The sequence below is a fragment of the Taeniopygia guttata genome, chromosome 2, assembly GCF_048771995.1.
Source record: "Taeniopygia guttata chromosome 2, bTaeGut7.mat, whole genome shotgun sequence".
NCBI lineage: Eukaryota > Metazoa > Chordata > Aves > Passeriformes > Estrildidae > Taeniopygia > Taeniopygia guttata.
In genome coordinates, this window is record NC_133026.1 from 29,407,982 (window position 1) to 29,429,246 (window position 21,265).

General features: G+C 36.1%; 1 protein-coding gene across 2 annotated transcripts in view; it reads right to left on the reverse strand.

Annotated features, from left to right (window-relative positions):
* The window catches only part of CRPPA (CDP-L-ribitol pyrophosphorylase A), a 119,097-nt gene that overhangs the window by 95,390 nt on the left and 2,442 nt on the right, over positions 1 to 21,265 (reverse strand). For both annotated transcript variants that reach the window (XM_072925564.1, XM_041714434.2), the window contains exon 2: positions 16,002 to 16,281. In XM_072925564.1, the coding sequence (XP_072781665.1) occupies positions 16,002 to 16,281 (280 nt within the window). The remainder of the gene's footprint in view (positions 1 to 16,001; positions 16,282 to 21,265) is intronic.

The window sequence follows — 21,265 nt, forward strand, 5'->3', positions numbered from 1 at the left end:
AAAGGTGAATGCAGTTAGCATGTTGAGCACTTTATGAACTCCAAACTATAGTTTCTCAGTTCATTTTTTTTACAGAATGAATACAGAGATGTGAACCAATTTCTCATGCCCAAAATGTTCTGATATGCATGACCAACCAGGGCAGGGTGAAGGAAGAGAAAACATTCAAAAGATACATGTAAGAAGAGAAACTACTTTCTCAAAATCTGAAAAGCACTCTTTCTTTCTATGGAAAGAGATACCTATACAAAAACTACATGGAGCAAAACACTATCATCCAAAGGCAAAATGTGATACAGAAAGGTCAGTAAAAAACATGCTATCACACAAGAACTGTCTGTAAAGAATCTCAAGAAGTCATCTAGGCCACCTTTCTGTCTTAGCCAGGATGAATTTTATTTCTGTAATAGAAAAGACAAACTGAAAAAACTAAACACCACTATAATTTTAGTAATATGTCAGTGTATTAAATGAAGTGTAAATTTAACAGACGTACTTAGAGCAAAAGTTGTGCACAGCAGAAGTAGAAACACTAAATTATCTGCAACTTGTCCCCTCTCTATTTCCTATGATTCAAGGACATGGATTATTACATCTATATCCCAGCTGCTGGGCATTTGGATTATGTTATTTTGCTCTGCCATCATATTTTAATTGGTCTCTCGCACACACACACACACACAGTTATAAAATTAGAAGGTCATGGGAAAAGAGAGAGAGCAGCATGCTACCCACAGTTTTTCTGTAATTAGCTATATATTTGAAATTTTTTTTCTGGAACAGTTACCATTCCAGAAAGCCATTTAGCAAAAGAGAGTTCCTTAGGCTGATCCAATATTTTATTACAATTTTAACAATCCTGTCATGTTACATATTCAATATAAAACAGGCTGGAAGAATACAATGTGACTTGCGCAACCAAATCTCACAAGTGAAACATGCACTCTGAGGAACAAAAAACCAAACTGTAATTCTAAATAAAATTGAATACTCAGAATTATGCTCTTAAAAGAACTTTGAAACACATTGTTTTCTTGCCATCTGGTTTATTGCACAATAAAAAATTATGAATATCTGTATTGGTATCTTTGTGACAATACTGAACCACAACTCCTGCTCTGCTGAGGCCTAGCTCTTCCAAACAATTCAGAATTACCTAATTTCTACTAAATCCAAATGCAATATTTTTTTAAAACTCTGCAATTAACTTATCCAGTAATTGAAAGCTTTACAGCACTTAACATTTAACAAGTGCATTTTTCAAACAACTACAGTTTTCTTTTACAATACCCCATAACTGAGTCCAGTGTGGCAGGGTGAGTTTTTCCCTTTTCTTCCTGCCACTTCAATAGGAAATCACAACTTAGGCACAATAAGATTTTTTTCTGCAGCAGGTCCACTCAAACTATACCTGACACTGATTGAGAACATGAAATCTAATATAAAGAATAAGATTCATGGCTGACTTCTGATCATGCAAAGGAGAGAAATTCTGTGTATGCATAAACAGGATAATAGTCATCTGATTTAAAAAGAAAGCCCCAACTTTTACTCCATCAAAGGACAACTCAGTCCGTGACTGAAAGCATTATGGAGAGCTCTTTTAAAGCTAATGGTACTTTTTAAAGCTTAGAGGTTTCAACTGCTCAGAAAACCTTCACATGATAAAGAGCTGCAGTCCAAAACCCAAAAAGCTAAGCTTGAGCAAACTTGCTAAGGTGCAGCACTGAGTCAAAACCTTAAAATCCTGAGACAAGATATAGAAACTGATTCTGTTTTCCTCACTACTGGCTCACTTTCCACAGGACCTTTCTCTGTCTCACAAACACACACAGGCTCTCTCAACCAGATGAGACCCAACATAGGGCTGCATTTACCACCTCAGCGACACAGGAACTAACATTAATTCCTAAGGCAATTTTCAGACTGTGTGAAATTCGGACCAAGCAAGGGAAAACACTGGCCCGTGGCCCTACTCTGTTTTCATAAGGCTTAAGAGAGCTGAGTCCCAAACACAGGAAACTTTGCATCTGCAGTACTGCTGGCAACATCCCTGAGCTGGTATAAGCCAACAGAGCTGCCAAACCCATGCTGGCTTACACAGACCTCACCACACGTGCTTCTGCTTCCAAAACTGGCTCATTGTATCTTCATTCATGGTCTAGGCATAACATTTGGCATGTGACATCAGAAGAATTGAGCTGAGAGTTTTGTCTTATATACAGGCCAAAGAGGGGCATGCTTTTAAGATGTATGGCTCATTCTGCAGTACTTCTTTCTGGTTAACACAAACCTCCCCCCAAAGCCTTTCTGAATTTCACCTAGCAGCCTTGCAATGAACTGAATGGAAATTTAGGAATTTAAGACAGGGCTACAGACTACATTTTTTCATTGAGAGACTTAAATATTAGGGCACAGTAGGGACAATAATACAATAAGGCAGTATTGTAGCTAAAGGGACTTTTGTCCTGATAATTGTGAGGTGTAAGTGAAGAACACAATCATTCAGCTATTCCACATCGATTCATTTACAACAGCAAGCATTTTAATCTTTGCAAGGGATTTCCATGTTGGTTTTTGCAGTTATGAATCAGTAATAAAAAATTATTCCCATATTAGAAAAAGAGAGTATATACTGAGTTTCAGGTATTTGAATTTTATTTGTTCTTATTTGAGAAACATTGACTTGCTCTTTATGTCAGAAATGCACAAGTATTTGACCCATCTCTCAGGCAAGGTTCAGAAATGAACATAAAAAGTATAAAAACAAAGAAAACCTATCCTAATTTAAAATTATAAGTATTTATTAATGTCACTGCAGTTCTAAAAATCTTTTTTTACACTTTGAATTACCATAGCACAAAATACAAATTCTGTGAGTCTAAAGCAAGTGCCTGGGCCTTATACTGACATTTCCTTACTCAAGAGTACTTGTCTTCCAATTTCTAATAATTTTAAGCCAGACCTCAAGTAGGTTTGCTTTCAAAATCATACAGAAAATGCATCATATGCCCTTCCTGATTGTGAAGTGAATACTCAACAGATAGTTAAACTGAATTTCTTTAAATGTCCACTTTATAGCTTTCAAGCCAACCTACTTCAAACATATTCAAGCACTAACCTTGGTGTGTTCACGAAATGCATTTCTTTACCCTATTTTTGCACAATTTGTTAAATAAATCTGTTGAAGTATCCAAATATGAGTGACCAAACTCTTAAAATACTGCTTCACAGCAGAACAGATATTGAAACAAATACCACAAACTGGGTTTGTTTTTTTTTTTGTAGACAAAATATTGGAAGAAAAAAACAGCCTTCTAATCTATGATTCCTTAAAACAATGCTAAAATGTCCTAAGAATGCAGAATTCTATCAATTTCAGGGGAAGTGACAGACTCACGTCCCTCAGAAGCAAGCTCATCTATTGATCTGGTGAAACTTAACCCACTTTCAGATGCTTTTAGAAACAACAGGTGTCTTTTATGACCCATTTTAAACTGCACAAATCAAAAACATTTACAAAAAGGTTCTAAGTCCTGTGTTCATTGTTTTGCATAACTGAATATACTACAACATACATTCAAGAATTAAAGATTCAATGATTGAAAAAAGGTAGAGAATGAAGTGCATGGGGAAGGTCAGTTTATCAAAGAATCACAAGTGTTTCCAGTGGATCCAAGGTGTACTAAACCACCTTTTCACTATACAGTAACGTACTGTGCTCAGTTTATCATACTTCCACTATAACAGGATGTTGTTTAGATGTGTGTATTCAGTGAGTCCATAACCAGGGTGAGCTTTAAGATCAGACAACATAATCAGTTCTATGTCTACTGAATCCAAAAAGTATTAATGACATATTTTATTACAAAATGAAATATGAATTTTTAGATCACAGAAACTGACACACAACAATTGACTAACATAATGCAGTATTTTTACTGAATACTCATAAATAATTAAAATCCTCATTTTATTTCTAGTAAGGTAATATTAGGTAGTAAAATCCAAACGGAACCCATTAAAATTTTCATAAGGATTAGGGAGGCAGATGGAACTTTTATCACAAGCAACGAATTATCCAGCTTACAGATATCCAACACACCGTGCATTATTGACTGCACTGTTGGGAGACCAACACTCCCCACCTACAGCACAACATACCAAGAATAAGTTATCAAAGAGCCAAAAGCTCCAAAAGAGCATGAATACCAACACACATTGCTGATTTGGTCATTTTGGGTAGCCAGCGCTGAAACAGAGCAATGGTAAATTGCTGCAAATCTCAACAAGTTGAATGACATGGAATAGGAAGAAAAAAAATCTGTAGTGGCACAAAATCCTTACAAAAATGTCAGAACTACATTTCCTTTTGTTTTAAAACAGTGTGGTAAGAAGTTCAGACAACCACAGATCCTCCAGGCTGGCCTACTAAAACAAAATTATGCTATGTCTTTGGCATACTTACCTTGTCCCCAAGTAAGCCCCAAGTACTAATGCAGACCCATAAAGTCCACTCACACAGCCAGTCTGCAACCCTCAACTACAAAAGAGTGGGAATGACAGTTTACAACTTTACAGAGCCTAGTCATAAATGAGCAAAGCCTTCCAGCTCTCTAACATGACTTCTTTTCACTTTTTAATTGCACCAACAATACTTTTCTTCTCCATTCATAGCCTCTGTCTCCCCTAAAACTCATTTTCCCTATGCTATCTTCTCAGCTGTCTAGTAGCATTAAGTGTATGTTTCATGTTTTATTTCTTTAGTATTTTAATCATCCCAACTAACAATTCAATGTTTTAATATTACTTAGGAATAGGCTGATATGAGAAATAGAAAAACAAGCCTTTGAGTGCGAAGTTTAAAACAATTTCCTATTCTTAAGCTTTTACATGTTTTCTCAATATTCATATCTATCAATTTTAATTCTTTATTCAGACTTGTTCTCAACTCTGACAAGCAAAATAGAACTGAAGCAAGACTCACAAATAATTTAGCAACCCTGCCTTAGAAAAAATAAACTTTGCTTGCATATATACACTGAAAATAGAAGTGCACTAGAAATACATTTTCATAATTTCAAACTAACTAACTAACTTCTTTGAGACTGTATGCTGGAAATGGTGGAGTTTGTCACACTTAGCAGGAGAACTATATCCATCTTGGAACACCATTAAAGTCAGTTTTATAACTGTGAACTTGGTAAACATACAAGCAATTTTATCTTGCTTTTCCATGAAGACAAAGATTGCATTAAGACACTGGTGAACTATGTAACAATAACAATCAATGTTAATTTAGACAAGCTAGGTATATAACAGTTTACAAATATGTCCTGGAATGGTTTTTGTTGGGTGAAAGACTATTTATATGTTTCCAAACACTACCATCTCACAAGGATTTCAGTCTAAATTAGGTCTGGCTATGAACCAGCAAAAGAAGCTCAGAATAACTATGATTAATTTCTTCTCATTTTTTTCCATCAAACTGTTTCCACATGTTACTACAGGGAGAGTATTCTTTTACACAGATCAAACTACTTTCCAGGAAGGGCATTCACAGCCATCTACAGTATGAAAAAAAATACAGAAATAAACACAGCATCACAGTATACATGAAACAGGTAGAAACCTGCACTTGTGTTCAGACATTTGCATTCAAACTAATTGTATCTACAGTAATCAACATACTTTAGACACACTCAGTAATTACCATTTAAGTTAGAAGAATTGTCTCTACTGAAAGATTTCCTATTTCAAATTTATCAAATAGAACCTTCAAAGCAAAATCCAAAAAGTTAATTATAAGATTAAAATATTTCACATATTTAAGAGGATGTTCTTTTCAGATTCCTTCTATATCTATTAAAAGAAAGGCATGTAACCTTTTTTGTAAAATAAAGCAATTAGGGAATTACTTCTAACAAACATTTAAGGTATTGCATTAAAATATATTTTAACCTTATCTTTTTATGTTTCTTTTTTCCCTTTTCAGTTTCTGTATTTTGTATACAGCTCTTATCTAGGACTATATTTTTTTTATAACCAAAATTCTTAATCTATGAGAGGTTTTATGATTCCAGTGCAGAAATTGAAGATTTTGGGTATTTCTTCTTCCAATCTACAGAAATCTCAGCAAAAAAAAATCCCTATTTCAAAAGACAAGATTGAGGCAGAAACAACGTCATGGCACAAACCATAAGCCACCACGCCTATACAGAAGTGCAGTTGAAAACAACTATTCAACTGTGCGAGCAAAGTTTTCCAAACTTAGGTGTGAACATTTGTTCAAGCCCAAACTAGCCAAGCTTCCAAACTGAAGTAATACAAGCCTGCACATAGTCCTCAGAGTTCATAACCTCATGCTGTACCCAGAACCCACCTACTTTCTGGACAGCAAGGCAGGGCAGCAGTTTGGTTGCATGGTTTCAAGTAAAATCAGTTACCATCTGCCCCCATAACTCATTCTGTAAATGCTATGTCCAAAAGACCACCCCAAACCAGTTGCACACTTCTCTTGAAGGACCAGATACAGCACGGAGTCAGTCAGGACTACAGGACAAGCAAGATGACTCAGTAAGGAAGAGCACACCACAATAAAGGTAGAAGTGCTCTCATTAGCATGCAGAAACATAAATTTGAGTCCAGGGCATAGCATACTTTCACCCACACTCACACCCAGACTCTCCCATGTAGCATAGACATACCTTATGTGACTGTGCTGTGGGGGCCAGGATTCCTTCTACCTACTCCTTCTACTGACAAACAAGCACAATCTGCAACCTGTGCTGTGTATCCATTAGAAAATAAGTCTGAAGAAAAAGGATTATTTCTGCAAGGCTATTCTCTTTAACAAAAAGAATACTTCTTAAATTACCTTATTTTAAATTTTGTTGGGGAAAATAAAAAAAAAAAAAAAACAAACAAAAAACAAAATTCATAATACTTATGGCAATGGCATGTTTGATTCTCATTAGTGAGCACTAGAATGTCCTTTATTTAGGCAGTATCACAAGCCAGGCAATTTCAGGTATCTTGACACATTTGCACTGGCAGCTTTCAATTGCCCAAGGACAGAACTGGTTGAAATGCTAAACAAGCCTAGTCTTACACAGATATTAAATCTAATCATCAGCCAGACAAAAAGAAGGTTAATTAGAACACATGTAAGGAGTTTTGAACACTAGGAAAAAAAGGCTTGTATGCTAAACTTCACCTAATTTCCTTAAAGTCTGTTTACCCAGCTGGCTAGAAGCAAGAGTCAAAGTCACTAAAATTGGGCACATGTTAATCTTAAACCAACACCAGGAAGGAAGAAGTTATAATTGTGTTTATTCCTAGCTGAAAGAGAGGGGATGTTTAATCAGAAACTTAATATACACTTTGATCCAATGTTAATGAGCTGACACTATGTTGTACATTGAAATGACTTCAAAGACATAGGAAGCCTTAAACAAATGTAATGTATATTTATTACACTGTTTAGAAAAAGAAAACATTTCTTCTAATGAGGTCACCTTTATCAGAATATACTATCTGAGTAACTGGGGATAGCACATGTACATCAAGACATGTCAGAGCCCCAGTTAGCTAAAGCAAACTAAGGAAGATAACAGCAACTGTTGCTCAAAAATTAAGATCGCACATGCTCTTTTTTACTTTACATAATTTTTGTTCTTTTGTATTTAAAGCATTTACTTCTAAGCATCAGTAAATATTGTTTTGGCTTGATCAACCACGTTAAATTCTAAATGTTATTCTGTGGAACAAATGAGATTTCTCAGAGAAAATAGAAAAGATTCCCCTCAAAAAGACAGAACAATAGGAATACATAAATGAAAAAAAAAATACATAGATGTTTAAAGTAGATGAAAGAAGCAGAACTAGATGTATCACAGGCTGCAATTTTTCAACACACAGCATTGAAAATAAACTCAAAAATGTACCACAAATGGAAAAGAAGGAAAACCAAGTACATATTACACTCAGGAAAAGGGAAGAGTGGTACTGCAAACAATGACACAGAATTTACGTGAACATTTGATTTCATGTCAAAATTGGATTTTTTTAAAAGAAGAAAGTCACAAGAATGTCCTTATGCTGTTCTTGTATCAAGAACTGCTAACATAAATTTTTAAAACAATAAAGCATAAATTATAAAAGTTCACAGGATTAAACCAATATTTACATTTTTAATTTGTCATACAAATTATATAGCATTTCTTCTACTGCATTCTTTATCTGTGCATTCCGTGTGAGAATTCAATAATGGTCAAGAAAGCGTTTTCCATAGATACAATAGTACAGTACATTACATAAAATATTTTTTGTCATATTATTAGCTAAAAAAGGTCTTCTACTTCGTCAACATATGTAAACTTTTTTTTTTTTTTTTTTTGTCACAGTGCAATAACTGGAAATGTTTAAAACATGCTCTCATTTAACATTTTCTTTTTCTTCTAGATACATTTTTAAAAATATTTTAAAGTTTGGTATAGAGTTTGTATAATGCTACTAACAATCTATATGAACTACATTATACACACTATACATGGCATCCCTCACCTAAAATGCTGGTGGAGAGTCTCAATACAATCTTATGACCTATTTACTCTTTTCAGTTGTCAGCAATAGTTGTACATTATAGACAATTTCAATGGATTCTACAAGATGTATAATTCGGTCTAAGCAATTCAAATATTTCAAAGCAAATCATGTGGCCAATTACCCACCATCAGTTTTCAACATTTTTTGAAGCATTTTAAATCAAACTTACAGCTTTACATTTTGGCACTCATTCAGCATAACTGACATTAGGATGAGCTACCAGCACTTTCCTGTTCTAACTCGTGCTATACTGCAAATCTAGGTGGCAAAATTTAAACAAAACAATGCTCTAAAAATTAATGAAACACAAACCAAATAATTTTTGCCACTAAAATTAACAAGACTGTTTATTTTATTTTGACTGCACAGCATTACCTTGCATTAACAAATAGCGAAGCACAACTTACAGTCAGCAAGACAACTTTCATACTCCAAATACTGATTTACATTGCAAAAAGCAATCAGTGAGCATCCACTCTGCCACAAAGGGCTTTCCATATTACAGTAAATCAATATAAGGAACAAGTTAGTGCTTGTAGTCAGTGGAGAAGAAATCTTGATGCAACTGCCACAGGAGTTGAAATTGTTTTAGGGGGGTTTATACCTTAAGAAGAATATTTTACCTCCAGACAGCATGCATCATTACAAAATCAACATCATGATGTGAAGCCTACTGATCCACTGCTCATCATTTAACACATGATTTGCATCATTTTATAAAGAAGAAAAAATGTCTCAATGTGTTGTAGGAAGACTCTTGCACAATTTAATCAACCAAATGCAAAACTGCAATGTTTAATTAATAATACTTTTCCCACGCATACAGTCCTGAGCAACCAAACCCCACAGGCACTAGAGTTTGTGGTCACACAGTGCCCTAAGCAGCTCTGCACATGCTTATCAAATGTCTTTGCCTCATGAACTTGCTCAGCTGCTTCTCTCAGAACTGCTTGTGCCTCTCCTTGCAGCAAATCTTGGACTCAAGTTTCTTTCCTTTACAGGCCATTAAATTCAAAATTTCAAGTCACCTCTCTATACAGGCTTCATCTAACACTTTCTGTTATCAAGGGCTTTCATAATATGGATCACTACACCTTACCATGTCAGTTTGGCTCAAATAGTGACTTTAATACATGTATGTGTGGATTTGATACTTCATGAATTCTCTCCTACATGCTCCAGGGCTCCTCGGGGCAGTTTTAGTTCTTTCTGTACTACAGCCCACTTACTTCTTGGAAACAGGAGGATAAGCACAGAACCAGTCCAGCAAACTATTACAGCATATGAAACAGGCCAAGTTGGCTTTCAGAAGCTTCACCTAACCTGAAGGGCTGGTGTCGTCTTTGCCACAACCACTCAGATTAAAAACTCAGCCAAAATACAGCTGGGAATATTTCTGCTTCAAAACTCAGATACTATCTTTCTTTTCAATGCAATATTTGGTGAAAAGGAGTAAAATTTACATGCCTAGTCTTTAGTCAGAGAGGTATGACAAAGAACCTCTTCAATATCCAGGCATGTAGGAGTTGCTAAAATGATCCAGGGCCTTTATTCAGCTTCTCACACATGCTGGACAAGATTTCCCTTATTTTAAGGAATGATTATTTAAACCTTTTATCTGCTGCACAAAGGAGGAATCTGAGTACTAAACAGACTTATCTTTGCTGAAGGCCGCTTCATTTCCCAAATATAATATTGTTGTCTCAGATATAGCATATATATTTTAACTAGCCTCAAATAAACAGCAGTACCATATATGTTGTTGCTTCTCTAAATTTAAAGTGGGTACATTTTATAGACACTGCATAAAAATTACACTTAAGTACAGGAAACTATGCTCAGAATTTATTTTCAGAATAAACTAACCCTATCTTAAAAAAAAAAAAAAAAAAAGGAGGGAGGGAGGGAAAAAATAATTTGTGTAGACTTCCAGAAAATAAAAACTGGTGGATTAAAGCCACCTTTTTAAAAATACTGGTTGTGGGTTCTATTAGTACAACACACAAATAATGCCAAGATAAAAGGAAGATTGTAACTTGAGTTTCTCTCTATGGTTTATGTATTTCAATAGCCAAAAGCACTTAAACTGAGACTGGGAAATGACAGAGCTGTTTTTTCCCTACCAATGCTCTCCCACCATCAAATATTGCATCTTGTTGGGACTAAGACTACACATATTTACTAACAATGCATTAGTTCTCCATTCAACACGGAAAACAATTATTAACTTGGCTGAGTAGGTTTTCATTTCTACAGGACCAAAAATGCCATAAGCTATGGACACATCACTATGCTTTCAATAGTTATCTATTAAAAAGGAAAAATGCATTATATTCCTGTTTTTTCTACAACAGCAAAACCACCCTTCATTGCTTCACACATTCAGGGCTGCTAAGGAGCTCCTAATCTTTACAATAATGTAGAATCATAAAATAGTTTGGGTTGCATGGGATGTTCAAGGGTCACGTAGTCCAACCCTGCTGCAATGAGCACAGATGTCTTAAACTCTGAGTAAGATCAAGTTGCTCAGCCTTGCTCAACTGGACATTGACTGTTTCAAGGGATGGGGCATCCATCATTTCTTTAGGAAAACTCTTTTGTGTTTCACCATCCCCACTGTAAAAAAATATTTGTCTCTATCTAGTCTGAATCTACTCTTTTTTAGTTTAAAATCATTACCACTTGTCCTACTTCAACAGACCCTGCCAAAAAGTTTTTCACCATCTTTCATATAAACCACCTTCAGATACTGAGGGGCCACAATAAAGTCTCTCTGGAGCTCTCTTGTCCAGGCTAATCGACCCTAACTCATTCAGCTTTTCATCGTAGGAGATGTTCAAGCCATCTGATCATTTCTGTGGCCCTCTGCTGGACCTGCTCCCATAGGTCCACATCGTTCTTGTGTTGAGGGCCCCAGTGCCAGATGCAGTACTCCAGGTGGTCTCCCATGAAAGTTGAGTAGAGGGACATAAATACATCCCTGGACCTGCTGGCTGCAACTCTCCTGGCCCAGAACACGGTTGGCTTTCTGGCTGTAAGTGCATACTGTCAGCTCATAACCAGCTTTTCATCTACAAGTACCCACTTTTCTGAAGTGCCCTCTCAATCCTTTCATTCCCCAGCCTTTACTGATACAGGAGCTTGTACTTGGCCATGTTGAACCTCAGTGTTCACAAAGGAACACTGCTTGAGCTTGTCCAGGTCCCTGTGCATGGCATCCACCCCTTGGGCATATCAACCACACCACTCACCTTGATGTCACCTATATATTTGCTCAGGGTACCTCTGATCCAAATGTGTGTGCATCAATTATCAAGGTAATAAAAGAGTACTGGTCCCAGTATGGACCCGTGAGGGACACCACTTATCACTGATCTCCAGCTGGACATTGAGGTGTTAATCATTACCCTCTCAATGCAGCCATCCAACCAATTCCTCCTCCACCGAACAGTCCACCCATCAAATCCTTTTTCCTCCAATTTAGAGAGAAGGAGATTGTGGATGACTGTGTCAAAAGCCTTAGGGAAGACCAGAGAGGCAATCCATAGCTCTTCCTTGTGTCACTGATGTAGTCACTCCATCACAGAAGGCCACTAGGTTGGACTTGGTAAAGCCATAATGGCACTCTCTAATCCCCTCCCTGTCCTCCATGTGCCTTAGAAGGCTAAGTGCATGTAGGTCTTAAAACGTTATTTTATTCTTAAATTGATGAGTAACACCCCTACAATTCATTAATAATTATTTTTACACTGACATTAGTCACTCTCCTAAAGTACAAAACTCATTCCATTCATGTCAAGATGGTAATAGTAATGTGTCATCAGAACTTGATTCTATTTTTGGCACAGGGGTCTGACATGACAGGAGTGAGAGTCCTGCAAAGCACCAAGCATACAATGAAAGCAGAACTTCTGAGAACACAGGCAGAGGATAACTTCAGATGACCCAGTGTAGAAATATGAATCAAAAACAATCTTGTCACTAATGAAGCCTTTACAGCTGGCTAAAATCAGCCTTTGGATATAACAAAGAGGACAAACACCATATGTAAAATAGTCTATATATGGCAAAACCATAGGAGATAAGAAAACAAAAAGATCCAAGAGCAAAAGTGCAAAGAAAGGTCAGAGGGGGTAGAACCACGCCAGCATTCTGTCCCCATCCAAGTACACCACACCATATCATCTTATTTATCCACCCAAATCTTCCTTTACTGTCAGTGAAGAAAAAGAGGCGGTTTTTGGTTTGCCACCCACCAAGTTTTGCTAATGTAACTCAGCAACCATAGATAGCAAAATCAGTGGGTGAAACAGGATCCACAGGGGTCCCTGTTTTCTGCTCCAGCAAGAGTGATAATGGCACCACAAAAGGAACAGACTGAGCACAACATGTAGTGTTTTCTGGCTAGGGTATTACTTTGACCGACTGCCTCTGAGTAGGAGTACACGAGACTGAGTTGCACTGTACAGCTGCATTGGCATGTAAGCTTTGTTCAGGTCCTTGCTAAAGCTCAGAATAAAGTAATGATGTTAGACAACTTCCAGAAACCAGCTTTTAAGAATGCCATTTTGACTTAGTCCTTCCAACATAAAATACTGTACTTTCAAATCTAGTTTATGTTAACTAGAGAAAAAAAACCTTTGGATGTGCCTACTTTTTGTAAACTCTCAATAGCAGAACTGACAATTTCCCCCCCACTGTCCCAATTTCTTTTTCATGTAAGCATTTTTCATTTTAGTTATGTTGTTTAAAATGCCATGTTGGCAATGAGATATTGCTAGAGGCTTTGGACTGATGCCTTCTGAAGCTTCCACTTTTCCCAGCTTTTAGTGGCTGCAAAGAATTTGTTTCTAGAAACATATAATTTTAATTGCAAAATTACCCCAAAAACATAAATGGAATTTAATTGGTTACAAAGTAATATTTTGACATAACAAGAAGTTGTTTGGGGGGTTTAAGCATAATTTATTAGTTCTGTTTAAGGTACACATTTTTATTCCCACAGGCAAATAACAAACTGATTAGTAAGTGTAATAAAGCAGTTTATTTGTCTGACAATTGGCAGCTAGAAGTGAATAACTTACTTGATCAATTGCCATTTTAAAGAACATTAAAGCTTCTCATAATTACGTTATCTATATGGTATGCAGACATATAACAATACGGCATTGCCCCTATTAACACAAGTCATTTAATATGATGTTTCTGCCAGGTTTTGTACCTTTCTACATAATGCAAGAGGAAGTAATTACTTTTTGTACTGAAAGATTGAAGAACTGACATCCTTTTAGATATGCGAAGAATTTGACCATAGGAAGAACTAAACATGATAGCTGCCCTCGATCAATTTTTTTCTGATATTCAAAACCATGCATACCAGTTTTGAGAAAGTCACAGCTTTCCATTTAGTTCTTCAGAATTCTGTAGTTCTCAAGTGGAAATAGCCACCTGTCTCTGGGAAGATGGTTTTCCAGTTTGTTACATAAAATAAAATTCTTCTCATGTTCCTTAATTCAATTACTTTTTCAGTATCATAGCACCTAGCTTTTAGAGACTTGGAGCACACATCTCTCTGATGGCCCAGCCTTGCTGAAGCCAGTGGATCTCAGCCAACACACACATTTCAGAAAAATGTTATGCAATGGAATAGACTATTACACATGTACACAATCACCTTTCTGAGATCAAATGATACTTCAGTGATCCAGGTTAGGAAATATTTTCCGGTCAGAAGTTCAGATGAACTAGAATACACTCACTTGAGAAGGTCCAAGGAGACTGCCTTGATTCCCCCTAGATTTTTACTTGAAATACATTACATTCAATTAAAAAGAAAACCAAGAGAAAATATTATACTAAAATCACAAAGCTTCCAAGAAAAATTGAACAAGTTAAATTCAAATGAGATATACCTTAACATACAAAGACAACACAAACACATTCAGAAAAGTTATTCTCATTTCAACCCAAAACCAGTACAATTAACTCCATTCTTGTACCACTCTCAAAGAAGCACATGTAAAACTGATTTACAAAGAGGAATTAATTGAAAGCCTTTGGCAGAAAATCAATTCTGAAATGCTATTTTGTGCTGTATGAGAAAGAATTTTTAAAATATTTTTGACCTAACAGAGTTTAAGTTTTATTAATTGGAAATCTATGTTCTAGATCACTAGAAAACTATAGGGCAGAGTTTCTCTTTTATTGCCATTTCTTATTAGGCCTATCTAAAAAACTACAGGCCTACTAAGAAGAGGCTCAATATATTAGATTTGCAACATAATGTTCTCAGAGACTTGATGTAATTTGATTTTCATAATGATGCTTAAGGCATCAATAATAAATATTTTAAAAAGCTATATATTCTATGAAGGCATAGGAGCACTAAGGAAACACCACGGTTCATTCTCTGAATGAATTATTCCATTGTCAAAATTGTGAACCACCTGTTAATTATCTTTTACCACATTTTCTGGAGAAGACAAGCAGTGGTACATTTTCCTAGCTTTCTAGTACCCAAACAATCTGCTGTCACTAATGACTTCTACCTCAAACCATGTCCTTGAAGCAGGGAAGCATTATGCATCTCATTAATGAAGAATTCAAGAACAAATTAAAGACAGCAAATTTTGCAAACAAGCCTGTGGTTAAGTCATAACTTCTTACATCTCTGACTTAAGCAGTTCATCTAACAGTTCCTCTTGTTGCTAGTCCATGCCTCTCCTATCTCCTTGCATAACACAACTTCTTAACAACCCTTCCCCTTCATACATCACTTACTTTCTCAGACTTGTTTTTTTGTTTCTGTGAGTAATCTCAGTCCTCAGATGCACTGTTAAACAAGAGAATATCCAGCCTACAGCTGGAGGCTTCCCACTTACCCTGTTTTCCAGCAGTCTGCAATGCTTACAGGTTCTAGAACACTTTAGTGTTAATACAGAGACAGCTGTTTTGCTGCTTATTCAGGATTTGCATATAAATTTGAGATGAAAGCACAAAATCTGCAAGTCAACCAATGCAGAACACACATTCTTTGGCTATTATTGGTAAACAGAACTGCTCTAGCATTAGGTGATAATTCTGCACGGAAAAAGAGGTAACCCATCATTACATAACCTACCTTTCAACTAGCAAATTGGTGATTGATTCAATTGCTTACTGACAATCTCCATGGCAACAATTATTCCCTGTATCAAATAATACCTACAGCATTTAAAAATGTCAACCTCCCCCACCTGACCTCTCTGCATAATAGGGGATCTGGATCTGTTCTACTTTAAAAAAACTCATCACACATTAATAAAATCACTAGAAAATTCCTGATTTATCAATCACAATTTTAAGCTGTACAGTACAAAGCACATTACAGAGTTCCATTGCTGTATAGTACATACCCCATGTTCTTTAGCAGCCATAACCACTTTTGAAACAATATCTTCTTCAACAAAAGGCCTCACTGCATCATGGATAATCACTACGTCTGGCTTCTGGACCAAATGGCTGGAAAATTCATTCTCTGCAAACACTTTCAGTCCATTGAATATTGACCGGTGACGAGTTATTCCACCTTCTACTACTGTAACTCTTTTGTGGCCATATTTTTCAATGATAGTCTTCATTGTTTCAATATTTTCAGGAGAGACCACCACAATAATGTCAGATATCCAACTTATCCTAGAAAAATCAGTACAAAACCAGAGAAAGTAGACGTGAATGACTAAATAAAAGTGGAGATATACAAAAAAACGAAATTCATAACAACAAAAAAATCAAGATGGCTAAATAAAGCACCTCTCGATATAACCAAATCCATGTTTTTGTACTCCACTCCTTAAGGAAGAGCTATAACAAGATTTATACCAATGACACTGGAGTTCTGGGAAGAGACTTGCTTCCAACAACCACTTTGAAGAGGGGCACATTCTGGTAACTCTTCAAAAGTCTTGAAAACATTTCTTACTCCAGCACCATTCCTAACTTCAAACAGAACTTCTAAATCAAACAGGGACAGTTTGCTAATCAGTTTCTAACAAACTGGTAAATCCTGTGGCCTGGAATACTCCATGTTCTAGTGAAGCACACGGCGTACAAGACAGTAAGACAATCAAGAAGAAGTCTGAAACAAAGATCACTATCAAGACAGGCATTAGCAGTAATTGACAGAATGGTAATGAATGAAAACTGTAATACTTTAATATTGACAAGAAACATTACACTGGTAGTTTGAAAAAAAATACATATTTATAAACACAAAGGTTTCTGCTCTAGGAAGCTATAAAAATGCAAAATCATTGCTGTTCTAGTTAATAATACCATATCAAAAATACATTTTTAGAGATCTCCAAGATTCTACTGTTGGTATCAGTCTTACTCTAGAACTGAGGGGTTGTGGGGGGGAAGTGAATGACCCACAGACCATTATTGAAGCTAGGTTGAAATCATACTTCTATCAAAGTATCTAGGAATACAAATTCTAGTCATATGTGGCATACTGTACTTCAAAACAACAGAAATAACATAATTCAAATCCATTGTAGTTAATTATTTTCTAAATACCTATGTAGTGAACATTAAAAAAGTAATTGTGTTCCCTTTCTGTGTTTCCACAGATGGCAGAAGAGCATTTTAGCATGTCAGACAAGAAACTCACAGATGAGCAATAATTAAAAAATAATTACTATGTTAAAATTACCCATGTGTAGCTTGCACACCTAACTAGGGAGAAAGAGAGACAACTACAATACACTGTCTCAACTAAATCTAGTAAAGCTACTGGAACTAATATTGCAGACACAAGAAGAATGAAGGTACTAAGAACTAAATATTTGAAGTTAGAAAAATAAGAGTACGAAATTGACAGTTCAGAAAGACAGGCTCAAGATCCTGATTTCTACAATGACACATGAGAAGGCATTGCCTGGGAACTATACTTGCTTCAAAAGCAAAATTAATCTGTGTTACAAACCAGTTGTCTAGAACTATGTGAAAGAGTAGAGCATCTTCCACCTTATTAATGGGGGGGTGGGAGTTACAATTAATAATATTCCATAGAAATCTATTTCAATGAATCATAAAATAACTATTTAAAATAAAATAGAGTGCTGTTATCATTCTTCAAAAGAAAAATACTTGTCCTTATGTTCATTTTACTATTAGTGAATGCAGAAAATATAGCCAAACCAACATATTCTCAGTATTCTTTAAGCACTGAAGTTACTCAAATGTAAAATCTGAAGTCATGTGGATTCAAGTTTCATTTCAACTTGTCACTCACCACAGGTCCATCAAAAGGGTCAAAAATCTCTCATATGATTTCTGGCATTCTCTTATATTTAACTACAAAATGTAGCACTTCTGCATGACTTCAGTTTGGAACTAGGGCAAACTAACTGGATTCATCTCAGTTCTTTTAAATACTGAGAGTCAGTCATTTAAGAAAGCAAAATTCAGAAAGAGCTGTTTCACACTAAATGGGAACAAGAGCTCTGCACTTCGATTTGCAGAAAGACAGTAGCCTTAGTACTCAGAAACTGCACAGTCGCTCTAACTGTGTCAGAAGAGCACTGACATTGCCCTTTCTAGAGTCAAACAGACTATCAGGCAACTGGGTAGCACACAGCATCTTCTGAGAAGCACGGAGGAGAACACAAGTACTGGCCAGCCTGTGATAAATCTCTGCACAGAGGGGGTGGAATGGCTCAAGGCCTCCAGTGGTACAATACATGAAAAAGTGACAGGATGCGGTCACAGCTCCACCCTGTGTCTGCATAAACACATTTGTAAACTTGAGTTTACAAATAAGTTTACTCCTTAAACTCATTCTGGACCCATGTTCAATAATTAGAGCTGAGATTTAGAGATGCAACATTCATATAAGAGCATAAAGGTATTCCCTAGATTGATTACATACAGAACAGCTAAGGGTTCGTCCCACTAAAACTCATGAAAAGTACTAATCCAGTAAAGTATGCTACAAATTTTAATGAATAAGAGCTGTGCATTACTCTTCTGAAGATCTGCGTATGGAAATGTTGCAAAATGTTTTAAAGAAGTAGAAAGAAGTAGTATACACTCAATCTGGCAATAAATGAATCTTTTCCCCCTCCCTTAATTTATCACATTTTTTCCTTTGGAAAGATTTCATACTAAAATAATAATCTACTCAGGATTGTGTAGATTCCAGTTTACTGGATTTTCCAGTCTACTGCTCAAATCCAGTTTAAAAACACCATTTCAAACACCATTTCAATTTCATAACTGTAATATTGGATCAAGCTTCAGAAAGAATCATCATGACCCATGAAAAAGATCACAATGCTGTACCCTCCAACGTGCTTTAACAACACACAACTTTAATGCTTCCATACAACACACGCTGTGGTTCCAAAGTGGAAAATCAAGTCTGACCAAATGCCCATTTACAATCACTTTACAACTGCCTTGGGAGGACTGCAACACTAGCAGAAAGCAAACAATGAGGCAGAAAGGACTATATGTTCCTTTCTTGCAGCTATCCTCCTCATCATCACCTACCTATAGACTTGCTGCCTAGGAAAATATAGTATTGTTCCAGTAAATTTCAAACAGAAGTGCAAACACAGTAGCTGAGCTAGAACTGAATGCAGGGAGCTCATTAACTCTGCAACAGATTAAACTATTCCTTCAAAACACAAGCTGCAGAGGAAATGAAACAATCCCACTTTGAAACGGCATCACCTAAATGGCATGCTGAGGTACAAATGTGACCCAGATTTAACCCTCCGCCACTTGACTCACACAGAAACCAGCACTGAAATTCGATATAAGGCTCAAATACCCACATTCAATCTCTTGCAACTCTTACTCAGCCACTAAAAAACTATTCAATATAACCTACTGAGACCAGCAAAACAAGGCCAGAACCAGAGTCACTGCTGAGATGGCTTTAGCAGTGTTAGACAGGATCTTTCACCATCACAAACTTTCAGAGGTGCAAGATAAATCATATTATTTTTGCTAACCTTATTAAAAACCAAATGAGAACAAAAAGCATCCAGAACAAAATCCATTTGCTGAATGCAAGTGTAACTTCCTTCTGCTCCATGAAAGCTTTGTTATTAATTTATTGATATATGGAAAAACATATTAACACAAATGTATCTCTTACAGTACAAAAATGGTAGCAGGAAGCTTTTACGATATATTAAGAAAGTTTGGAGAATCTCATGTACAGAAACCACTCAAATTTTTACAGAAATAAAATGCTCCTTATGAGTAAGACATGATAAAAAAGAAACCTCCATAAAATTTTCTGTAAGTATTTTTTGCTCATAAGTTATTTTAAAAATAGCTAATGAAAACTGGACAAAAAGTAGTATCAGAATAGATCCATTTAATGAAACTGTAATTGTGTGACCTATAGAGCCAGTGAATATGCATCAGTCAATGGAAAAAAATACTTGGCAAATAACTATGCAAGACACTTCCAAAGAGGAGCTTCTTTGAGAGCTTCCCCAGGGGATTTTAAGAGACCACCCCCTGTTTTAAGATACTACAATAAAGAAAACAAAGCTCTCTGAAACCTTTATGGAAAAATTTAATTCTGACAGTGAAAATATCAACTCTGCTTTCCTCTTTTATAACCAGTCATTGTACTTGCAACAACTGGTGAAATATGAGCACAGCAAGAATAGCAGCAGCATATTTTTTCCAAAACTATTTTAAAATCAATCTTTACCTTCGTTTGTTTTCCTCTCAATATATCAGTAAAATATGCATGCACATGTGCATACAAAGCTCAGATTCCTCCCTGCATCAGAAAAAGAATTGAAAAGGTTCTATTCTTACAAACCTTACACCAAAAAGAAATCAAATGAAGGAAAAACTCTGGTAGTTGTTACAGAAGCAAAAACAAGGAATGCCATTCTAAATCAGTTGAACTTGTTGCAAAAGCCTTGCATAGCTCAACAAAAGCTGGAACAAATTCAATGGAAAAAAAGAGACATTTAAGGTTTCTAACACACTTTAATTTTAGCCTGAAGACCTTAGACCTTCCTATCAGAGCCACGGCAGTGGCAATTAAAACCAACAATTTCTCCTTACCCTAGTTTTGTTAATCTCCTCTTCCTCAGAGTATCACCTAATGGCAGGCCAGTGTTCTACATGCTGTTATCCTATACAATTGGATGCACTGCTTATTCATTCATGTCTGCTCTTGTCTCATCTGCCCATTTTTCCACACTGATATTTAAGAGTCTCACTACTTTCAGCTGAACAGCACAAAAATCTTCTTCTGCTCATCTTCAAAAAGCATTTGCAAAGCAGCTGCACATCCTTGAACTGCTCATGTATTTTTGTCTATACACTGCTACCTTTTTTCTAGATTTAAAAAAGCTCCAAAATAATCACACCAGCCAAGATGTCCAGTTCAACAGAAGTTATTACAGGGTCAATGAGTCAATGACCCATTCAGTTACATAAGGTAAACATCAGACATATGATAAAGCATCAAGCTAAACACAAAATCTGCCAATTTTGGGTAGATTATGTGATAAACTGCAGTTCCTCAATATTACATGCTTATGCTTACATAGGCACAAAGTAAGAACAAGGTACATCCTTCACAGTTTCAGAGCCAGAAGTAAAAGTGTTGAGATGAAAATGATAGCCATCCCAAGCT